General features: G+C 44.3%; 1 protein-coding gene across 15 annotated transcripts in view; it reads left to right on the forward strand.

The window, feature by feature from the left end:
• The window catches only part of DLG2 (discs large MAGUK scaffold protein 2), a 1357480-nt gene that overhangs the window by 908659 nt on the left and 429190 nt on the right, over nt 1-19631 (forward strand). For all 15 annotated transcript variants that reach the window (XM_056561360.1, XM_056561363.1, XM_056561361.1 and 12 more), the window contains one exon: nt 10120-10244. In XM_056561360.1, coding sequence (XP_056417335.1) covers nt 10120-10244 — 125 coding nt within the window. The remainder of the gene's footprint in view (nt 1-10119; nt 10245-19631) is intronic.

Consider the following 19631-nt stretch of genomic DNA (forward strand, 5'->3'; position numbering starts at 1 on the left):
TTATATTCTTGTATATAGGAGCAGTATTATAGTAGTTATATTCTTGTATATAGGAGGCAGTATTATAGTAGTTATATTCTTAGAAAGAAATGGAGTTGTCCAGAGCAGGATGTCAAGCAATACGATTTTTATTCAGCGGTAACCGTGGGTGATGACAAGGTGACGCGTTTCAGCCGCACTCAGCAGCCTTAGTCATACAAAACAATAGTGCAAGTGGCTTGCTTATATGGGGGTGGAAAAATGAGATCCGCTCCGATGGGAGTATCCACAGGGCTTAACCCATTATTCACCTCCCTCCAGCAAGTATAGTAAATATAGTAAAAACGCACATATAGTGTGAACAGTAGTCAAAATATTAAAACACTTGGGTTACAAGCAATAATATAGAAAAAGACATACGTTAGTACTAAAAATACAAGAACAAATTACAAAATGTCAGATAGCATATATACATGTACGATCCTAAAATAAAAAAAAAGGGGAGAAAAGGGAATTTCCTATAGAAAAATCTATATAAATATTACCCTATATCATATCATATGAATCTGGATGAATTCAAGTTACCCATATGATTGTATATACCACCATAGGACATGAGAGAAATTTTTAATTTTTTATTCCAATTATATAGTAGGATCGCAAATGAATATACGGACTAATATGGAACCATTGAATTGTCTCAAAAATGTCCCCACATGTGGTATGTATATTGTTTAATACTCTGTTATACATATGCTATTAATTATCATATGTGCGGGAAACAATTGTGGGAAAAGAATATAAAAATAAATATAAAATTCCTCCCAAACTCCGAGGGAAACCAAAAATATATAATTTTATACGGGAACAACAGCAGATCAATAATGGAGAATGACATCTTGTCTTAAATTTAAGCCAAGGGGACACCTGGTTTGAAGTTTAATGATCCAGAAGACTTCTCTATCCAATAATTTTTGTTTGATATTACCTCCTCTAATATTATTAGTAACCCTTTCAATCCCCTGAAGGCTGAGACCAGAAAAATCACCCTCATGCTTTTCGGCAAAATGCTTACTAACCATGGAAAGATGTCGGGTCTGAAAGTGGGGGATGTCCGACAGGTGTTTTCTGGTCCTAGCCTTCAGGGGATTGGAGGTGCACCCCACATACTGTAATTGGCAGATGTTACATGTCATTAGATAAACCACATGACTCGTGTTGCAATTGGCAGATGTTATTAGATTAGATGTTAGTTATATTCTTGTATATAGGAGCAGTATTATAGTAGTTATATTCTTGTATATAGGAGCAGTATTATAGTAGTTATATTCTTGTATATAGGAGCAGTATTATAGTAGTTATATTCTTGTATATAGGAGGCAGTATTATATTAGTTATATTCTTGTATATAGGAGGCAGTATTATAGTAGTTATATTCTTGTATATAGGAGCAGTATTATAGTAGTTATATTCTTGTATATAGGAGGCAGTATTATAATAATTATATTCTTGTATATAGGAGCAGTATTATAGTAGTTATATTGTTGTACATAGGGGAAAGTATTATAGTAGTTATATTCTTGTATATAGCAGCAGTATTATAGTAGTTATATTCTTGTATATAGCAGCAGTATTATAGTAGTTATATTCTTGTATATAGGAGCAGTATTATAGTAGTTATATTCTTGTATATAGGAGCAGTATTATAGTAGTTATATTCTTGTATATAGGAGCAGTATTATAGTAGTTATATTCTTGTATATAGGAGGCAGTATTATAGTAGTTATATTCTTGTATATAGGAGCAGTATTATAGTAGTTATATTCTTGTATATAGGAGCAGTATTATAGTAGTTATATTCTTGTATATAGGAGCAGTATTATAGTAGTTATATTCTTGTATATAGGAGCAGTATTATAGTAGTTATATTTTTGTATATAGGAGCAGTATTATAGTAGTTATATTCTTGTATATAGGAGGCAGTATTATAATAATTATATTCTTGTATATAGGAGCAGTATTATAGTAGTTATATTGTTGTACATAGGGGGAAGTATTATAGTAGTTATATTCTTGCACATGGGCATTGGTTGATTATTAGTCAGTTATATACTAGCAAAACATGACTTATGACAACCATTTACCTCACCTAGTAACTCGCTTATCCTTATCAGGTTCCTCTTTGCAGTTACTACATAGTACATTACCCAATAGCCTACGATAATAACACAGTGATATTCTCCTCCCAGTGTTCTGTCCAAAGTCATGGTGACCATTTGTTTCCCTCACAATCCCTTTATTATCCAGGAGGCTCAGGATTATCAAATCAAATATGGAAATATTAATAAAAAAATGCAAGCGGTGGCTGCGGGCGCAGATGGTAGTGGCAGCACTCAGGAGACTGATACATGCAATTTAAATATAAAATCACTGAGCTTTAAATAAACTATGCTGACAGATGGTAAATTACCGTGTGATAAGAGACCCTCCAAACAGAATATTGCTAAGACTATTTGGCCTTTCCCTCTAAATTCCTAATTTTTTTTGAACCTATATCTCCTCTCATATGATTTCTCGTGAAGTGTGGGAGGTCAAGAGGCTTTCAGTTTCCAGGTGTTACGCCTAGCGCTCCGGGTCCCCGCTCCTCCCCGGAGCGCTCTCGGCGTCTCTCTCCCCGCAGCGCCCCGGTCGGTCCCGCTGACCGGGAGCGCTGCACTGTCATGGCCGTCGGGGATGCGATTCACACAGCGGGACGCGCCCGCTCGCGAATCGCATCCCAGGTCACTTACCCGTCCCGGTCCCCTGCTGTCATGTGCTGGCGCGCGCGGCTCCGCTCTCTAGGGCGCGCGCGCGCCAGCTCTCTGAGACTTAAAGGGCCAGTGCACCAATGATTGGTGCCTGGCCCAATTAGCTTAATTGGCTCCCACCTGCTCCCAGACTATATCTGATCACTGCCCCTGCACTCCCCTGCCGGATCTTGTTGCCTTGTGCCAGTGAAAGCGTTTAGTGTGTCCAAAGCCTGTGTTACCTGAACCCTTGCTATCCATCTTGACTACGAACCTTGCCGCCTGCCCCCGACCTTCTGCTACGTCTGACCTTGCCTCTGCCTAGTCCTTCTGTCCCATGCCTTCTCAGCAGTCAGCGAGGTAGAGCCGTTGCTAGTGGATACGACCTGGTTGCTACTGCCGCAGCAAGACCATCCCGCTTTGCGGCGGGCTCTGGTGAACACCAGTAGCCTCTTAGAACCGGTCCACTAGCACGGTCCACGCCAATCCCTCGCTGACACAGAGGATCCACTACCTGGAAGCCGAATCGTGACAGTAGATCCGGCCATGGATCCCGCTGAGGTGCCGCTGCCAAGTCTCACTGACCTTCCCACGGTGGTCGCTCAGCAATCGCAGCAGATAGCCCAACAAGGACAGCAGCTGTCGCAGTTGACCGCCATGTTACAGCAACTTCTGCCTCTGCTACAGCAGCAACCATCTCCTCCGCCAGCTCCTGCACCTCCTCCGCAGCGAGTGGCCGCTCCTAGCCTCCGCTTGTCCCTGCCGGACAAATTTGATGGGGACTCTAAACTCTGCCGTGGATTTTTGTCTCAGTGTTCCCTGCATATGGAGATGTTGTCGGACTTGTTTTCTACAGAACGGTCTAAGGTGGCGTTCGTAGTAAGCCTTCTTTCAGGAAAGGCCTTGTCTTGGGCCACACCGCTCTGGGACCGCAATGATCCTGCCACAGCCACAGTCCAGTCCTTCTTCGCTGAAGTCCGGAGTGTCTTCGAGGAGCCAGCCCGAGCTTCTTCTGCCGAGACTGCCCTGTTGAACCTGGTCCAGGGTAATTCTTCAGTGGGCGAGTACGCCATCCAATTTCGTACTCTTGCTTCCGAGTTATCATGGAATAACGAGGCTCTCTGCGCGACCTTTAAAAAAGGCCTATCCAGTCGCATCAAGGATGTGCTGGCCGCACAAGAGATTCCTGCCAACCTGCAAGAACTCATCCATTTGGCTACCCGCATTGACATGCGTTTTTCTGAGCGACACCAAGAGCTCCGCCAGGAAAAAGACTTAGATCTCTGGGCACCTCTCCCACAGTATCCGTTGCAATCTACGCCTGGGCCTCCCGCCGAGGAGGCCATGCAAGTGGATCGGTCTCGCCTGACCCAGGAAGAGAGGAATCGCCGTAGGGAAGAAAATCTCTGTCTGTACTGTGCCAGTACCGAGCATTTCTTGGTGGATTGCCCTATCCGTCCTCCACGTCTGGGAAACGCACGCACGCACCCAGCTCACGTGGGTGTGGCGTCTCTTGGTTCTAAGTCTGCTTCTCCACGTCTCACGGTGCCCGTGCGGATTTCTCCTTCAGCCAACTCCTCCCTCTCAGCCGTGGCCTGCTTGGACTCTGGTGCCTCTGGGAATTTTATTTTGGAGTCGTTTGTGAATAAATTCAGCATCCCGGTGACCCGTCTCGTCAAGCCGCTCTACATTTCCGCGGTCAACGGAGTCAGATTGGATTGCACCGTGCGTTTCCGCACAGAACCCCTCCTGATGTCTATTGGACCCCACCACGAAAGGATTGAGTTATTTGTCCTTCCCAACTGTACCTCTGAGGTCCTCCTCGGTCTGCCATGGCTCCGTCTTCATTCTCCCACCCTTGATTGGACCACCGGGGAGATCAAGAACTGGGACTCTGCCTGCCATAGGAAGTGCCTCTCCCCCCCTCCCAGTCCCGTCAGGCAAGCCTCAGTGCCTCCTCATGGCCCCCGTCCTGGTGTCACACTGCCCCGTGCCAGGCTTCGCCCTCTGCCCTCCCTCCCCATTCCCACTCCTGCTGTACTGCCTGCCGTTGAGAAAACCCTCCATTCTTTCCCGGTGTCCTCATCCCAGGGGAGGCAGTTACCGGACAAAGAAAAGGGGAGACCTAAGGGGGGGGGGTACTGTTACGCCTAGCGCTCCGGGTCCCCGCTCCTCCCCAGAGCGCTCTCGGCGTCTCTCTCCCCGCAGCGCCCCGGTCGGTCCCGCTGACCGGGAGCGCTGCACTGTCATGGCCGTCGGGGATGCGATTCGCACAGCGGGACGCGCCCGCTCGCGAATCGCATCCCAGGTCACTTACCCGTCCCGGTCCCCTGCTGTCATGTGCTGGCGCGCGCGGCTCCGCTCTCTAGAGCGCGCGCGCGCCAGCTCTCTGAGACTTAAAGGGCCAGTGCACCAATGATTGGTGCCTGGCCCAATTAGCTTAATTGGCTCCCACCTGCTCCCAGACTATATCTGATCACTGCCCCTGCACTCCCCTGCCGGATCTTGTTGCTTTGTGCCAGTGAAAGCGTTTAGTGTGTCCAAAGCCTGTGTTACCTGAACCCTTGCTATCCATCTTGACTACGAACCTTGCCGCCTGCCCCCGACCTTCTGCTACGTCTGACCTTGCCTCTGCCTAGTCCTTCTGTCCCACGCCTTCTCAGCAGTCAGCGAGGTAGAGCCGTTGCTAGTGGATACGACCTGGTTGCTACTGCCGCAGCAAGACCATCCCGCTTTGCGGCGGGCTCTGGTGAACACCAGTAGCCTCTTAGAACCGGTCCACTAGCACGGTCCACGCCAATCCCTCGCTGACACAGAGGATCCACTACCTGGAAGCCGAATCGTGACACCAGTTTCCTATATTTTTGGGATTCTACAGGTATATCCTAAAAGGATCAAGCTCTATGGTCTCTCTCAGGAATAGAATCAGATGTTGCGAGGTTCCATAGTGTGCATGTGAGTTTACCTACTCTACCCAAGCGCACAGGAGATGTGTTCATGTATTTAGTGGATCTAAATATAGGACCATGGTGGTCAAGTCAACATATTGTGGGGGCCTTTTATGCAGTCCTTTACTTTAAAGAGCCACATGACACATTATTGAACCCCCGAGAGCCCCATCCATGATGCACAGCTACTTCTCATGCTCTCTATTTCAGGCGGTGGGACCAGAACTGGTCTGTTTGCCTATATAGCACACACAAGCACTTCCTTTCCCTTACTTGTCTTGCCAATCACAGCACCACACCTGATACTTACTGCTCTGCCGTGACATAATGTTGGTGAAAATGTGCTGAAAGAAACAGCCTGGCACTCTACTTGGGGATGATTTACTCATTCCAGTACTGTAAATGGTGTTTGGAAGGAGAAAGGCTTACAGATGTGTTGGGTTTGCAAGGTGATATGTGAGCAGAAAGGAAAGAAACAGTAACAGCAAGGAGAGGTTACACTAAGCACTAAGCTACTGGTGCTACTGCTTAGATGAAAGAAAAAACTTGAGTTACTTTTCAGAGCCAATAAGGATCCTCTAGAGCAGTTTTTCCCAACCATGATGCCTCCAGCTGTTTTGCAACAGATGGAGACAGAGACAGGCTCACAATTTGCAGGAACACAGTCCAGCCTTGCTATTTCTTTCCAGCAAATAATAGTAGTTAAGCCCTGCCTCCATTTCCTGTGTTCCACCCTTGTCTCTCTGCTGCTAGAGACAGAATTCCCCTAACAACAGGCCGTGAACTGCAGAATAAAGGCAAGTGAGACATCTAATGGCCAAGACTTTAGCACTTTTTTTCTGGGGTACAAAATCATTTTTAATAAAGGAAATTAATAAAAAAAATATGTTACAGATCACATGGGCCGTCATGTGGAAGGAAATGGTTTGAAACTACTGTGACCAGTTCATTTTACAGCCTTAACAATTACTGCCATTAAAAGAATATGCATGTGCCATTTTGCTTTTGCGTTCAATGTAATGTAATAGTAAAAAAAAGTGTAGCTCTATGGGGTGTTTTTTGAGCTGTTAAATGGTCATTATATACCCCCCCCCCCTCAAAAAAAAATTTATGTACACATAGCTTGACCATCGAAACACAGTGCATAGCAAGGAACCGAACAAAGTAAATGGAGAAATAATGTGGCCACAAATTTGCCACCAATTCTTCCCCTTCACATCCATCCACCCAAGATCCTCTCAGTCATTTAGTATCAGAAATCCAGATATGTGCCTTAGCCCACGCAGCTCTGTGGATAAGTCATGCAGAATCAATAATGTAGACAACAAGGCTGAGATGACTGGGAGGCTAATAAGCAATGAATTGGATGATATTTGTGAAGATTCTTATCTTATGTTTTCATTTAGAATAGAAATACCATGTACCTGCGTCTCACCACATCGGCTTATTAACATTTTAATGGGGTGATACAGAGTGTTGCTTTATTCCGTGAGCCCTACATTATCTTTTGCAGATTCTATCATCTGCTCCCATACTCCATGTCTTATTTATAGGATGGATAATACGTCCTGGTTTACTGACTCTCTTCAGACAGAACTGCCTAATCTTCAGAACTTTAATCATAATAAATATCCCGAAGCCTAATTACACTTCATTACTATCATCTGTATGAGAAGAGAAAAATCTTCAAAAGCCGTGTGCTGCACAATAGAAAGCAGAGAATGGTTCTGGTGGGGTACCAGTTACAGTTATAAGTGGAGTTTCACAGGGGGCAGTATTAAAAGAGTCACAATTAGCAATGGGGTACCACAGGGGACAGTATTGGATGGGCCACAGTTACCATGGGGGTTCCAGAGGGGCAGTTTTAGAAGGGTCACAGTTACCAGTAGGGTACCACAGGAGGCAGTATTAGAAAGGTCCCGGTTACCAACTGGGTACCACACGGGGCATTATTAGAAAGATCATAGTTACCAGTGGGATACCACATGGGGCAGTATTAGAAAGGTCACAGTTACCAGTGGAATACCACATGGGTGAAGGATCACAGGACTAAAGGGGTCAGTATTGGAGGGGAAACAGTTACCAGTTGGCTGCCACCATGGTCAGTATTGGAGGGAATACAACTACCAGTGGTGGACTAATAAATTCAGTGTCGGTGAGGGTCATAGTTACCATTGAGGTGCTACAGTGGTCAATATTGAATGGGTCACAATAACCAGTGGGATACCAATATTGGACAGGGTCACAGTTACCAATGAGTGCTACAGGGGGCAGAATTGGATGGAACTTGGTTACCAGTGGGGTGCTACATGGGGCAGTATTGGAAGGATCACAGTTACCAGTGGGGTGCAATTGGGGCAGTATGGGAGGGCTTACAGTTACCCATGGGGTGCTACAGGAATCAGTATTGGACAGGTCCCAAGTACCAGTGAGGTGCTGCTCGGGCAGTATTGAAAGGGTCACAGTTACCAGTGTGGTGCTACAGAGGTCAGTATTGGAGGGCTCACAGTTACCGGCGGGGTACCACAGGGTCATTATCGGAAGGCGCACAATTACAAAGTCACAGTTACCAATGAGGTAGGAGAAAATCAACTGAATTGTAACAAGACTTCATACACACAGAATAAGGCAAAAGTGTAAGTCAGGGGTCACTAAATTGAGGTACTGTTTTGGCCTGGGGGGGGGGGCAGATAAGGGAAAGCTACAGCACTATTCACCATGTGTTAACCTACAGAATGTGTCAATCTTTTTTTTTTTTTTTTTTATGGGGGGGGGGGGGGGGTTAATGTGAAACTGTGTCACTCACAGAGGCAGCAACATTTCCTGTATGCATAATCTGTTCCTTACAGGCCCTTCATAGAGGAATGTAGGTGGAGCTGATTAGCTCCCCCTGTTAATGGCTGCAGCCTGACATTTGAAAAACTGAGTTGTAAGCAATCTTAATTAATATATGGCTCCATTAATTTTAATGGAACTGAACTGCAATACCAAAAAAAAAAAACTGAGGACAGGTGTGGCACTGTTTTTGGAGGAAATCGTCTTTCATTTATAAAAGGCTTCTATAGCTTTTCAAGACATGCAAAATGGTTGGCTATGGCTGAAAACCCCAGTCCCTAGCAAAAGGTCTATGTACCATAGGGGCTTTTTGCAAGGGGACCCAGTGAAGGTTGTTACATCCCTTTTGCTATTTGTAGGGTTGAATGTATGTAAGGCTGCAAATTCAAGACCCTTCAGTCCAGGTTGGCAAAATCAGGTACCATAATGCATACTTGTCAACAGTCCTGATATGATGGGAAATTGTGTGGGTAGTCCCGGCCATTTGGAGGCCTTCCCAGGTTCCCACGGTGGGGCTTATATTTACTATTTATTTATTTTTAAAATGTTGCCAAGTATAATGCATAATGAAGGCCCATAAAATTTTTTGGTATGGAACTTCTATGTTCTCTTCTCTTCTATATTTATTATACTATTGTATTGTTTTTTGGCTTTAATTTGCTGTAATGGGATGTATCATGGTTGGGTACTTAGCTTTGCTCGGTCTTCCTACCTAAACCTTGTCAGAGAGGAAAAACAACAATGCTCAATCCTGTCCTCATACTTTGACCTCAAAGTTTCATTCCCTGTCCTCATATCCCGACCTCATATTCCGTCCTCATATCCCTATCTCATATCTCGTCCTCATATCCCAACCTCATATCCTGTCCTCATTCCCTGTCCACATATCCCAACCTCATATCCCATCTTCATATTCTGTCCTCATATCTCGTCCTTATATCCCTATCTTATATCCCGTCCTCATATCCCAACCTCATAGCCCATCCTCATATCCTGTCCTCATATCCTGTCCTCATATCCCAGCTTCATATCCCATCCTCATATTCTGTCCTCATATCCCGACCTCATATTCCATCCTCATATCCCTATCTCATATCTCGTCCTTATATCCCTAACTCATATCCCGTCCTCATATCACATCCTAATATCCTGTCCTCATATCCTGTCCTCATATTCTGTCCTCCTATCCTGTCCTCATATCCCATTCTCATATCCTGTCCTCATATCCCGTCCTGCGCTGTCTGTTCTCTGGACCATAGAAGGATTTTTAAGAATCCCGGGCAATCTCTTCAGCCTGAGAGTAACACGATCAGGAGATGTAACAGAAGACCCATAGTCTTGCATGGGACTTCCCACCCACCCGGGACTTCCCACCCACCCACTCACCCTCGCATAAGGGGTTGGCTTAGGGTTCATTTAAGTCTACTATATTTGTAGTTGACATATAGGTAATAAGTGTACCAAGTTTTATTGAAATATCTTCAGCCATATATATGTTTATCAATTGTATGTTTTTTTGTGTCTTATATTTGCTATGTGATGCATTATGGTTCTATTATATTTAATTACAGGGAAATTCAGGTCTTGGCTTTAGTATCGCTGGAGGAATAGATAACCCCCATGTAGGAGATGACCCAGGAATATTTATAACCAAGATTATACCAGGAGGAGCAGCGGCAGAAGATGGCAGACTCAGGTAAGAGACAAGAATTACTTGAGGTTTTGTAGGGTAACAGAATAGAGCGCTGTGTGGTGACCGACTGGCGTGAAGTGTGCTGGCGGTGGTTGCGGGGAACAACTAGACACAGTTCATGATGCCAAGGTAGTGTTAACCTCCACACTGCAATGATAGCAGCTTCCTGGGCCAAGCACTGAGGCAATAACTACCAGCGATGCAGGGTTACATAAACTGCTTTTACTGTACTCAGGAACTTGCAGGTTAAACAGGAAAGTTCAGTATTTAGTACAAAGTTTGCTGGAGACTGCTTTAGGGATCACAGTAGCTTCTAAGCACTATGGGATGTGTAGTCCTTGCTGACTAGCTTCTCACTTGCTGAAATATACTTTAGACTGATCTGGTCTTGGAACTTGACTGAGTAGCTTGGATAAGACTTTGGAGCTAACAAACACTGACTCTGCTCTTCAGACTGGACCTATTTGGACCAGAGTTACCTGAGGCTTTCTATCTCCTGCTATCCTTTTGGAACTTGACTTACCTGAACTTGACTTACCTGGTCAGCTGGATCCTGTGAATGGTGTTGTCAATTAGGAACAGATTAGTGCAGCAACTGGATCTCCTAGGCCTGTCCCCATATGAAGAGGTATAGGTCCACAGCAAAGGTCTGAAGGTGACATCCACTCTCCTCTCTCCTCAGAACTTCTCCATTCCTTACTAACTCCTCCCCCATACACTTCTTCGGGGACAGACCAGGGGGCATCCAATTGGGCATGAAGATCACATGGCTTCCTCTGCATTAAAGGCATATAAACATTTATTAAAGGCAACAAAACACATACATAGGAAATCATGGTACAAGTAGATCAGAACATACAACAATACAGCACTTGGAGCAGTGGGGCCCAGAACAGGCTGTTAGGGTTGCACCTGAGGCAGCATTTACCTGACAGAGCATATTCTGCACTGGGACACCACACCTATAAACGTTCATGTCCATACAGTATGGGGCTTTATTATAAATATACATATGAAGCATTACAAATAATAGTTCACATAAAAACCATTGATTACATTTTACTTGCGATACAATTTGTGGCCACTTGTTGTGCTAGAGAACCTTCCTTAGGAATGTAGAGTAAAATTATCTATTGTGTCACCTACTGGTAGGAACAGTTTAATTTATGTAGTGACTTAATTTACATACTTTATTGCTCAAAACATTTGATTTGTTTCTTTCATGTGTCATGACACAGAAAACGCATTAGATTTGCCAGTGTTAGATGAAATAGTATTCACACCTTAAAGGGGTTATCCACCATAAGGTCACATGTAATCACAAAGAGAGGGGATAGCTATCGGGCACTGCAGAGCTATATTAACCAGCAAGACGTGCGGGATAATCAAATGCCGGTGCGACACCTGCTGCTATTATGGGATCTAAGGCGGTGCGGCTTCAATAGTGGTGTAGAGAATATATTCCAAATACTTCAAAAGAAGGCAACGAAATGAACCACACTCATCAAACAAGGTGTCCAAAATGAAGAACTTTTGTTCATATTGGGATGAACCAGCATATGACGGCCATGGAGCGCGGGGGGGGGGGGGGGGGTGGAGTGAGAGCAGCCGCTCTCGAGAAACGGGGGCACACCACTGGGTGGCAACTAGTTTCGCGTCAGCCGATGCTTCTTCCGGCCAAGTGTGTGACGGTATCACGGTACACAGCTATTCAAGCTTGACAAACAGCGGGATCACGGGTGCTCGTGCACACGAGCACCCGTGATCCCGCTGTTTGTCAAGCTTGAATAGCTGTGTACCGTGATATCTTTGGATGCAATAAAGATTCCAGCTCACGACCAGCTCATACACCAGTGTGGTGAGGGCATTCTTTTTATATATTTTTTTGGACTTTTCTACACTATATTATGAACTACACTAACTTTACAGTCTCTTTAGTATAGACAAATAAAAAAATTTAAAAAATCCTTTGTCCCGGCTCATGTTTTGTTTGTAATTTTTTTTTTAAACCAAACAAATTGTTTAGAGATGAGCGAACTTGCAGTAAATTCGATTCGTCACGAACTTCTTGGCTTGGCGGTTGCTGACTTTTCCTGCATTAATTAGTTCAGCTTTCCGGTGCTCCGGTGGGCTGGAAAAGGTGGATACAGTCCTAGGAAAGAGTCTCCTAGGACTGTATCCACCTTTTCCAGCCCACGGGAGCACCGGAAAGCTGAACTAATTTATGCACTAAAAGTCATCAACTGCCGAGCCGAGAAGAATCGAATTTACTGTAAGTTCGCTCATCTCTAAAATTGTTAAAAAAAAAAAAAAAATCCTGGAATACCCCTTAACCCCTTAAGGACTAGGCCATTTTATACCTTAAGGACCGGAGCGTTTTTTGCAATTCTGACCACTGTCACTTTAAACATTAATAACTCTGGAATGCTTTTAGTTATCATTCTGATTCCGAGATTGTTTTTTCGTGACATATTCTACTTTAACATAGTGGTAAAATTTTATGGTAACTTGCATCATTTCTTGGTGAAAAATCCCAAAATTTGACGAAAAAACTGAAAATTTTGCATTTTTCTAACTTTGAAGCTCTCTGCTTGTAAGGAAAATGGATATTCAAAATAAATTTATTTTTTATTCACATATACAATATGTCTACTTTATGATTGCATCATAAAATTGACGAGTTTTTACTTTTGGAAGACACCAGAGGGCTTCAAAGTTCAGCAGCAATTTTCCAAATTTTCACAAAATTTTCAAACTCAATATTTTTCAGGGACCAGTTCAGGTTTGAAGTGGATTTGAAGGGTCTTCATATTAGAAATACACCATAAATGACCCCATTATAAAAACTGCACCCCCCAAAGTATTCAAAATGACATTCAGTAAGTGTGTTAACCCTTTAGGTGTTTCACAGGAATAGCAGCAAAGTGAAGGAGAAAATTCAAAATCTTCATTTTTTACACTCGCATGTTCTTGTAGACCCAATTTTTTTATGTTTGCAAGGGGTAAAAGGAGAAAATTTTTACTTGTGTTTGTAGCCCAATTCCTCTCGAGTAAGCACATACCTCATATGTCTATGTTAATTGTTCGGCGGGCGCAGTAGAAGGCTCAGAAGCGAAGGAGCGACAAGGGGATTTTGGAGAGTATATTTTTCTGAAATGGTTTTTGGGGGGCATGTTGCATTTAGGAAGCCCCTATGGTGCCAGAACAGCTAAAACCGCCCACATGCCATACCATTTTGGAAACTAGACCCCTTGAGGAACGTAACAAGGAATTAAGTGAGCCTTAATACCCCACAGGGGTTTCACAACTTTTGCAAATGTAAAAAAAAAAAAAAAAAAAAATCTAAAATGCTTGGTTTCCCAAAAATTTGACATTTTTACAAAGGGTTAAATCCGAAAATACCCCCCAAAATTTGAAGCCCAATTTCTCCCGATTCAGAAAACACCCCATATGGGGGTGAAAAGTGCTCTGCTGGCGCACTACAGGTCCCAGAAGAGAAGGAGTCACATTTGGCTTTTTTGAAGCAAATTTTGCTCTGGGGGCATGCCTCATTTAGGAAGCCCCTATGGTGCCAGGACAGCAAAAAAAAAACACATGGCATACCATTTTGGAAACTAGACCCCTTGGGGAACGTAACAAGGGGTAAAGTGAACCTTAATACCCCACAGGGGTTTCACGACTTTGGCATATGCAAAAAAAAAAGAATAAATTTTACCAAAAATGCTTGATTTCCCAAAAATTTGACATTTTTACAAAGGGTTAAAGCAGAAAATACCCCCCAAAATTTGAAGCCCAATTTCTCCCGATTCAGAAAACACCCCATATGGGGGTGAAAAGTGCTCTGTTGGCGCACTACAGGTCCCAGAAGAGAAGGAGTCACATTTCACTTTTTTGAAGCAAATTTTGCTCTGGGGGCATGCCTCTTTTAGGAAGCCCCTATGGTGCCAGGACAGCAAAAAAAAAACACATGGCATACCATTTTGGAAACTAGACCCCTTGGGGAACGTAACAAGGGGTAAAGTGAACCTTAATACCCCACAGGGGTTTCACGACTTTGGCATATGCAAAAAAAAAAGAATAAATTTTACCAAAAATGCTTGATTTCCCCAAAATTTTACATTTTTACAAAGGGTTAAAGCAGAAAATACCCCCCAAAATTTGAAGCCCAATTTCTCCCGATTCAGAAAACACCCCATATGGGGGTGAAAAGTGCTCTGCTGGCGCACTACAGGTCCCAGAAGAGAAGGAGTCACATTTGGCTTTTTTGAAGCAAATTTTGCTCTGGGGGCATGCCTCATTTAGGAAGCCCCTATGGTGCCAGGACAGCAAAAAAAAAACACATGGCATACCATTTTGGAAACTAGACCCCTTGGGGAACGTAACAAGGGGTAAAGTGAACCTTAATACCCCACAGGGGTTTCACGACTTTGGCATATGCAAAAAAAAAAGAATAAATTTTACCAAAAATGCTTGATTTCCCAAAAATTTTACATTTTTACAAAGGGTTAAAGCAGAAAATACCCCCCAAAATTTGAAGCCCAATTTCTCCCGATTCAGAAAACACCCCATATGGGGGTGAAAAGTGCTCTGCTGGCGCACTACAGGTCCCAGAAGAGAAGGAGTCACATTTGGCTTTTTTGAAGCAAATTTTGCTCTGGGGGCATGCCTCATTTAGGAAGCCCCTATGGTGCCAGGACAGCAAAAAAAAAACACATGGCATACCATTTTGGAAACTAGACCCCTTGGGGAACGTAACAAGGGGTAAAGTGAACCTTAATACCCCACAGGGGTTTCACGACTTTGGCATATGCAAAAAAAAAAGAATAAATTTTACCAAAAATGCTTGATTTCCCAAAAATTTTACATTTTTACAAAGGGTTAAAGCAGAAAATACCCCCCAAAATTTGAAGCCCAATTTCTCCCGATTCAGAAAACACCCCATATGGGGGTGAAAAGTGCTCTGCTGGCGCACTACAGGTCCCAGAAGAGAAGGAGTCACATTTGGCTTTTTTGAAGCAAATTTTGCTCTGGGGGCATGCCTCATTTAGGAAGCCCCTATGGTGCCAGGACAGCAAAAAAAAAACACATGGCATACCATTTTGGAAACTAGACCCCTTGGGGAACGTAACAAGGGGTAAAGTGAACCTTAATACCCCACAGGGGTTTCACGACTTTGGCATATGCAAAAAAAAAAGAATAAATTTTACCAAAAATGCTTGGTTTCCCAAAAATTTTACATTTTTACAAAGGGTTAAAGCAGAAAATACCCCCCAAAATTTGAAGCCCAATTTCTCCCGATTCAGAAAACACCCCATATGGGGGTGAAAAGTGCTCTGCTGGCGCACTACAGGTCCCAGAAGAGAAGGAGTCACATTTGGCTTTTTTGAAGCAAATTTTGCTCTGGGAGCATGCCTCTTTTAGGAAGCCCCTATGGTGCCAGGACAGCAAAAAAAAAACACATGGCATACCATTTTGGAAACTAGACCCCTTGGGGAACGTAACAAGGGGTAAAGTGAACCTTAATACCCCACAAGGGTTTCACGACTTTGGCATATGCAAAAAAAAAAAGAATACATTTTACCAAAAATGCTTGATTTCCCAAAAATTTGACATTTTTACAAAGGGTTAAAGCAGAAAATACCCCCCAAAATTTGAAGCCCAATTTCTCCCGATTCAGAAAACACCCCATATGGGGGTGAAAAGTGCTCTGCTGGCGCACTACAGGTCCCAGAAGAGAAGGAGTCACATTTGGCTTTTTTGAAGCAAATTTTGCTCTGGGGGCATGCCTCATTTAGGAAGCCCCTATGGTGCCAGGACAGCAAAAAAAAAACACATGGCATACCATTTTGGAAACTAGACCCCTTGGGGAACGTAACAAGGGGTAAAGTGAACCTTAATACCCCACAGGGGTTTCACGACTTTGGCATATGCAAAAAAAAATGAATAAATTTTACCAAAAATGCTTGATTTCCCAAAAATTTTACATTTTTACAAAGGGTTAAAGCAGAAAATACCCCCCAAAATTTGAAGTCCAATTTCTCCCGATTCAGAAAACACCCCATATGGGGGTGAAAAGTGCTCTGCTGGCGCACTACAGGTCCCAGAAGAGAAGGAGTCACATTTGGCTTTTTTGAAGCAAATTTTGCTCTGGGGGCATGCCTCTTTTAGGAAGCCCCTATGGTGCCACGACAGCAAAAAAAAAACACATGGCATACCATTTTGGAAACTAGACCCCTTGGGGAACGTAACAAGGGGTAAAGTGAACCTTAATACCCCACAAGGGTTTCACGACTTTGGCATATGCAAAAAAAAAAGAATAAATTTTACCAAAAATGCTTGGTTTCCCAAAAATTTAACATTTTTACAAAGGGTTAAAGCAGAAAATACCCCCCAAAATTTGAAGCCCAATTTCTCCTGATTCAGAAAACGCCCCATATGGGGGTGAAAAGTGCTCTGCTGGCGCACTACAGGTCTCAGAAGAGGAGTTACAAATTTTGCTCTGGGGACATGCCGCATTTCGGAAGCCCCTATGGTGCCAGGACAGTAAAAAAAAAAAAAAAACATGGCATACATTTTGGAAACTAGACCCCTTGGGGAACGTAACAGTGTTACAGTGAGTACTTACACCTCACAGGTTTTTTGAAAAGTGGGCCATAAATTGAAAAATTAGATTTTTTTACAGTAAAATGCTGGGGTTACCCAATTATTAACATTTTCACAAGGGGTAATATGAGGAATTGGGTTACACATTTTGGAGGGCTTTTCCCCCTGACTATAAAAATACATCCACATATGGGGTAACGTGCTGGACGGGCGCACAACAAGGCTCAGAAGTCATAGAGGTCACTTTGTATTTGTGGCCTATGGCATATCAGTAGCTGACGGTTACATACATTCTGAGGAAAATACAAAAATGAAACACCCACATGTGACACCATTACAGAAAGTACCCACCCTGAGGAATGGGTATAGGGGTAAAGAGGACATTTTTAATGCACAGGTGTTTCCTAAATTTATTTTCCAGGAATGGATGAAGGGTAGCTTTTGAATATTGCAATTTTCAACCTATACTCTGCTTCATTTTTCTGGGAACAACTAACATGTGACTCCGAATTGTCGCCTGGAAATACGACAGAGCTCAGCGAGAACTCTTTGCATTTGAGGCGGATGTTTGTTACGGACCTAACAGTTACATACATTCAGAGGAAAATACAAGAAAGGAACACCCACATGTGAGCCTATTACAAACAGTACACCCCCTAAGGAAGGTGTATAGGGTGAAGTGGAGATTTGGAACAGACGGGTGTTCCCTTCATTTATTTTCCAGGAATGGATGAAGAGTACTATGGGGGGGGGGGGGGAGATAATTGCAATTTTAGTACTGATATGCCAATTATTTTCCCAGAATGATGACCCAGAGTACAGCCAAAAGTAAAAATGATGCCCGCCCCAAACCCTATACTCTGAATCATCATTCTGGGAAGGGGATATGTGGGGCCGTCCCTATTCTGTTACCTCAAATGCGCAACCCGCTCAGGTGGAGAGAGAGAGCGTTGCGCATTTGAGGCAACTGCAAACCTCCAATGCTGTTGACTCTGTGTCCCATGACCCATTTTTGGGGGACAAAGATATTATGAGGGGCATTGGGAAAGAGGTTTTGGGTTTGATTTTTTGGGGGTAGGGTATTTTGGTATAAAATTTGGAAGATAATGTACCCTGGACTGGTACATTGGAGCCGAATTCTGGGGAATGAAATTTAGGGCAAAGGATGGAAAATTTAGTACTCCATGGAAGTGTGATACTCCCTGAAGCAGCCTATGCAGAGGCCCGGATGATCGGGGCAAGTGTCACACTGAATGGTGGTGTCCCTCCGTCTCCCCTTCCTGTGACACACTCTGCATCTTTTCTGGGTTCGTCCCGACCTTCCAGTGTTGGGGATCACACATGGAAAGTGTTGGCCGGGGACGATCCGGGGACCTAAAGTTCCAGAGGTGCTCTGACCCGCTCTTTGGCGATCACCATAGATGAGGGCCTTTAGAACTACCTCTTGGTACTCCAGGTATGTCCCTGTGTTGCCAGCGTTCTGGTACAGTATAAAAGAGTTGTACATGGCAACCTGTACCATGTAGACCGCAACCTTTTTATACCATACGCGTGTTTTCCGCATGGCATTATATGGCTTGAGGACTTGATCAGAAAGATCAACTCCCCCCATATACCGATTGTAGTCCAGAATACAATCGGGCTTGAGGACCGGTCCCGCGGTACCTCGCACAGGGACAGGGGTGCTGCCATTCCCATGAATTGTGGTGAGCATAAGGACATCCCTCTTGTCCTTATACCGGACCAACAACAGGTTCTCATGGGAAAAGGCACGGGACTCACCCCGGGGGATAGGAGCATGTAGGGAATGATGGGGCGGAAGGCCTCTTTGATTCTTCCGGACTGTCCCACAAGCGACCGTGGATCTGGCGGCGAGGGATGAAAAGAGAGGGATACTAGTATAAAAGTTATCCACGTAAAGGTGGTAACCTTTATCTAGCAATGGGTGCAAAAGGCCCCAAACGATTTTCCCGCTAACACCCAGAGTGGGGGAACAATCTGGGGGTTCAATGCAGGAATCTCGTCCCTCATACACCATAAACTTGCAAGTGTACCCGGAGGTACTCTCGCAAAGTTTATACATCTTCACGCCATACCGCGCTCGCTTGGTCGGGATGTATTGCCGGAAGCTGAGTCTCCCCTTGAAGCTGATGAGCGACTCATCAATAGAGACCTCCCGCCCCGGGACATAGGCCTCCCAAAATCTGGCCCCGAAGTGATTGATGACCGGCCTGATTTTATACAGGCGGTCATACGCGGGATCAGTTCGGGGGGGACATGCCGCATTATCAGCATAATGCAAACATCTCCGAATGGCCTCGAACCGGGAACGTGTCATGGCCATACTGTAGAGGGGTGTCTGGTAAAAGACGTCCCCACTCCAATATTGCCTGACACAGGGTTTTTTAACTATACCCATATGCAGCGCAAGGCCCCAAAAGGTCCTCATTTCGGCTGCATCGACTGGAGTCCAGCCGCCGGGTCTAGCTAAAAGTGAGCCCGGGTTAGCGGCGACGAACTGTTGGGCGTACAGATTCGTCTGTGTAACCATCAAATTAACAAAGTCGTCACTGAAAAAATGACCGAAAAAGTCCTTTTCAGTGAACCCGGCGATGTTAATTTTGATTCCTGAGTCGCCAACAAACTCAGGAATCACGGGCTCGTGGTCCGCTGGCTCAGCCCAGTCAAGTTCTCCGGTACGAGGTACCAGTGACCTTGGCAGGGGGGCTTCACTAGTATGAGCGCCAGGGGGACTCATACTAGCATGGGGCACAGGCTCAAGGACAG

The sequence above is a fragment of the Hyla sarda genome, chromosome 2 (assembly GCF_029499605.1).
Source record: "Hyla sarda isolate aHylSar1 chromosome 2, aHylSar1.hap1, whole genome shotgun sequence".
NCBI classification, from domain to species: Eukaryota; Metazoa; Chordata; class Amphibia; order Anura; family Hylidae; genus Hyla; species Hyla sarda.